The sequence below is a fragment of the Pan troglodytes genome, chromosome 14 (genome assembly GCF_028858775.2).
Source record: "Pan troglodytes isolate AG18354 chromosome 14, NHGRI_mPanTro3-v2.0_pri, whole genome shotgun sequence".
Lineage (NCBI taxonomy): Eukaryota > Metazoa > Chordata > Mammalia > Primates > Hominidae > Pan > Pan troglodytes.
In genome coordinates, this window is record NC_072412.2 from 169,276 (window position 1) to 171,469 (window position 2,194).

The following is a 2,194-nucleotide window of genomic DNA, read 5'->3' on the forward strand; positions in this document are numbered from 1 at the left end:
GGTTTGGCTTGTTCCTGCTTCTCTAGTTCCCTGAGATGTGAACTTAGATTGTCTGTGCTCTTTCAGACTTTTTGATGTAGGTTTTTAGGACTATAAACTTTGCTCTTAGCAGTGCCTTTGCTGTATCCCAGAGGTCTTGATAGGTTGTGTCATCCAGTTCGAAGAAATTTTTTACATTTCCATCTTGATTTCATTTTTCACCCAATGCTCATTCTGTGAGGAACAACCAAATTGTTTTCCGCAGCAAAGGCATCATTTTCTATTCCTAGCAGCCAGATCATGAGGGCTCCAACTTCTCCACCTCCTTAGCAACGTTTATTTTCTGTGTCATTGTTATGAAAGCCTTACTTGTGGACGCAGAGTGGCATGAATGAAGTCAATTAACACGTTTATTACCTCACAGAATAGTCACCTTTTTGTGTGCATGCATGGGATAAGAAAACTTAACTCTATCCCCTGTGACTGAATAGTGGCCATTCCAGCTGCTCCAGGCTCCAGCAGAGGAAGACCGGGGTATGTGGCCCCACCAGGGTGACCCTCAGGCCTGGCGCGCACGCATTCCAGAGGCCACCCAAACCATGCTCCACCATCTGGGCGCCCAAGCTGCCATCACCCTCTGTGTGCAGGCAGCAGCTGCCTGGCAACCCCCGAGCCCGCTCGTGCTCCTAGCATCACAGAAGCAGGGCCACGTGTCCCAGTGGCTGCAGCCAAGCCAGGCATTCTGCCCTGTGGCAGCAGCTGCACAGGAGCGAGAACTGAGAACCCACCGCTCAACCCCACACGAGGTGACTGCCGAGTGCCCATACAAATGGCTCCAATCTCCCTCAGGTAGAGGAGTGGTCAGGAGGCATGTCCTGGGGGCCCTCAGGCTGGGCACGCTGGTGATCCCAAGGCCGACCAGGCCATGCACCTCCAGCCTGCCTGGGCACCCGAGCTGCAGCCGCCTTCTGCGTGCAGGCAGCAGCCTCCAGGCAACTCCCGAGCCCGCCCACACTCCCCACATCTCCGAAGGAGGACCAAATGTCCCTGTGGCTGTGGCCAAGCCAGGCGGTCTGTCCTGCAGCAGCTGCACAGGGGCCGGGACCGGCCCTCAGCCCCATCCCCGGTGGCTGCAGAGGGCCCTTGGATAGAGATCTGGAGCTCTGACAGAGGAGGAGCCGGGCCGGGGCAGAGTCTGGCGGGCTCTCAGGCCAGGGGCACCCGCGATCCAGAGGACGCCCAGGGCATGCTCCACCACCTGGATGCCCAGCTACAGGCGCCGGGTGACTCTCAAGCTGGCTGGTGCGCCCAGCCTCGCAGAACCGGGGCTAGATGTCACCGTGGCTGCAACCAAGCCAGGCGGTCTGCCCGGGGGCGGCTGCCCCGGGGCAGGAACCGACCCTCAGCCCCATCCCCGGTGGCTGCACACGGCCCCTGGGGCGGCCCCGATCTCTCTTTGGAGGAGGAGAGGGGCAGGAGTCACGGCCAGGCGGGCCCTCAGGCGGGAAGGAATGCGCGCCTGCGATTCCCGGACGTCCCGCCCCAGCCCAGGAGAACCCACAAGCCAGCGGCGCCTGTTTCTCTGTGTGATTCTTTGAGGAACCACCAAACTGTTTTCCACAGCAAGTGCATCATTTTCTATTCCTAGCAGCCAGTTCATGAGGGCTCCAGTTTCTCCACCTCCTTAGCAACATTGATTTTCTGTGTCGTTGTTATGAAAGCCTTACTAGTGGATGCAAAGTGGCATCTCATTTGGGTTTTGTCTTGCATTTTATTAATGAATAATGGTGTTTAGCATCTTTTCTTTTCCTTCTTAGGCATTTGTGTATCTTCTTTGGAGAAATATCTGTTCAAGTCCTTTGCCTATTTTTTAATTGGGATCTTAGAAATTCTGTTGTTGAGTTGTGGGGTATTAAGCTTTTATCAGATACACACTTTGATTTTAACAGATGCATATTTTCTCACATATTATGGGTTGTCTTTTCACTCCCTTGATAGTATCCTTTGATGCATAAAGGGTTTTTATTTTGATTAAATCTAATTTTCGTGTATTTTCTTTTGTTATCTGTGCTTTTCTGTCATATTTTAAAATACACTTAAAACTCAAAGGTCATAAAGCTTTACCGTGTGTTTTCTTCTAAGAGTTACATATTTTTAGTCCTTACATTTAAGTCTTTTATTAATTTAGAATTAATTTTTGTATAAACTGCAAGGT

General features: G+C 52.0%; 1 protein-coding gene across 1 annotated transcript; it reads left to right on the plus strand.

Annotated features, from left to right (window-relative positions):
* The first annotated feature begins 904 nt into the window (after nucleotides 1-904).
* On the plus strand, nucleotides 905-1,627 carry LOC112207839 (uncharacterized). Its single transcript, XM_054677336.1, has one exon. The coding sequence runs from the start codon at nucleotides 905-907 to the stop codon at nucleotides 1,625-1,627; it is 723 nt and encodes a 240-aa protein (XP_054533311.1).
* Nucleotides 1,628-2,194: the final 567 nt, after the last annotated feature.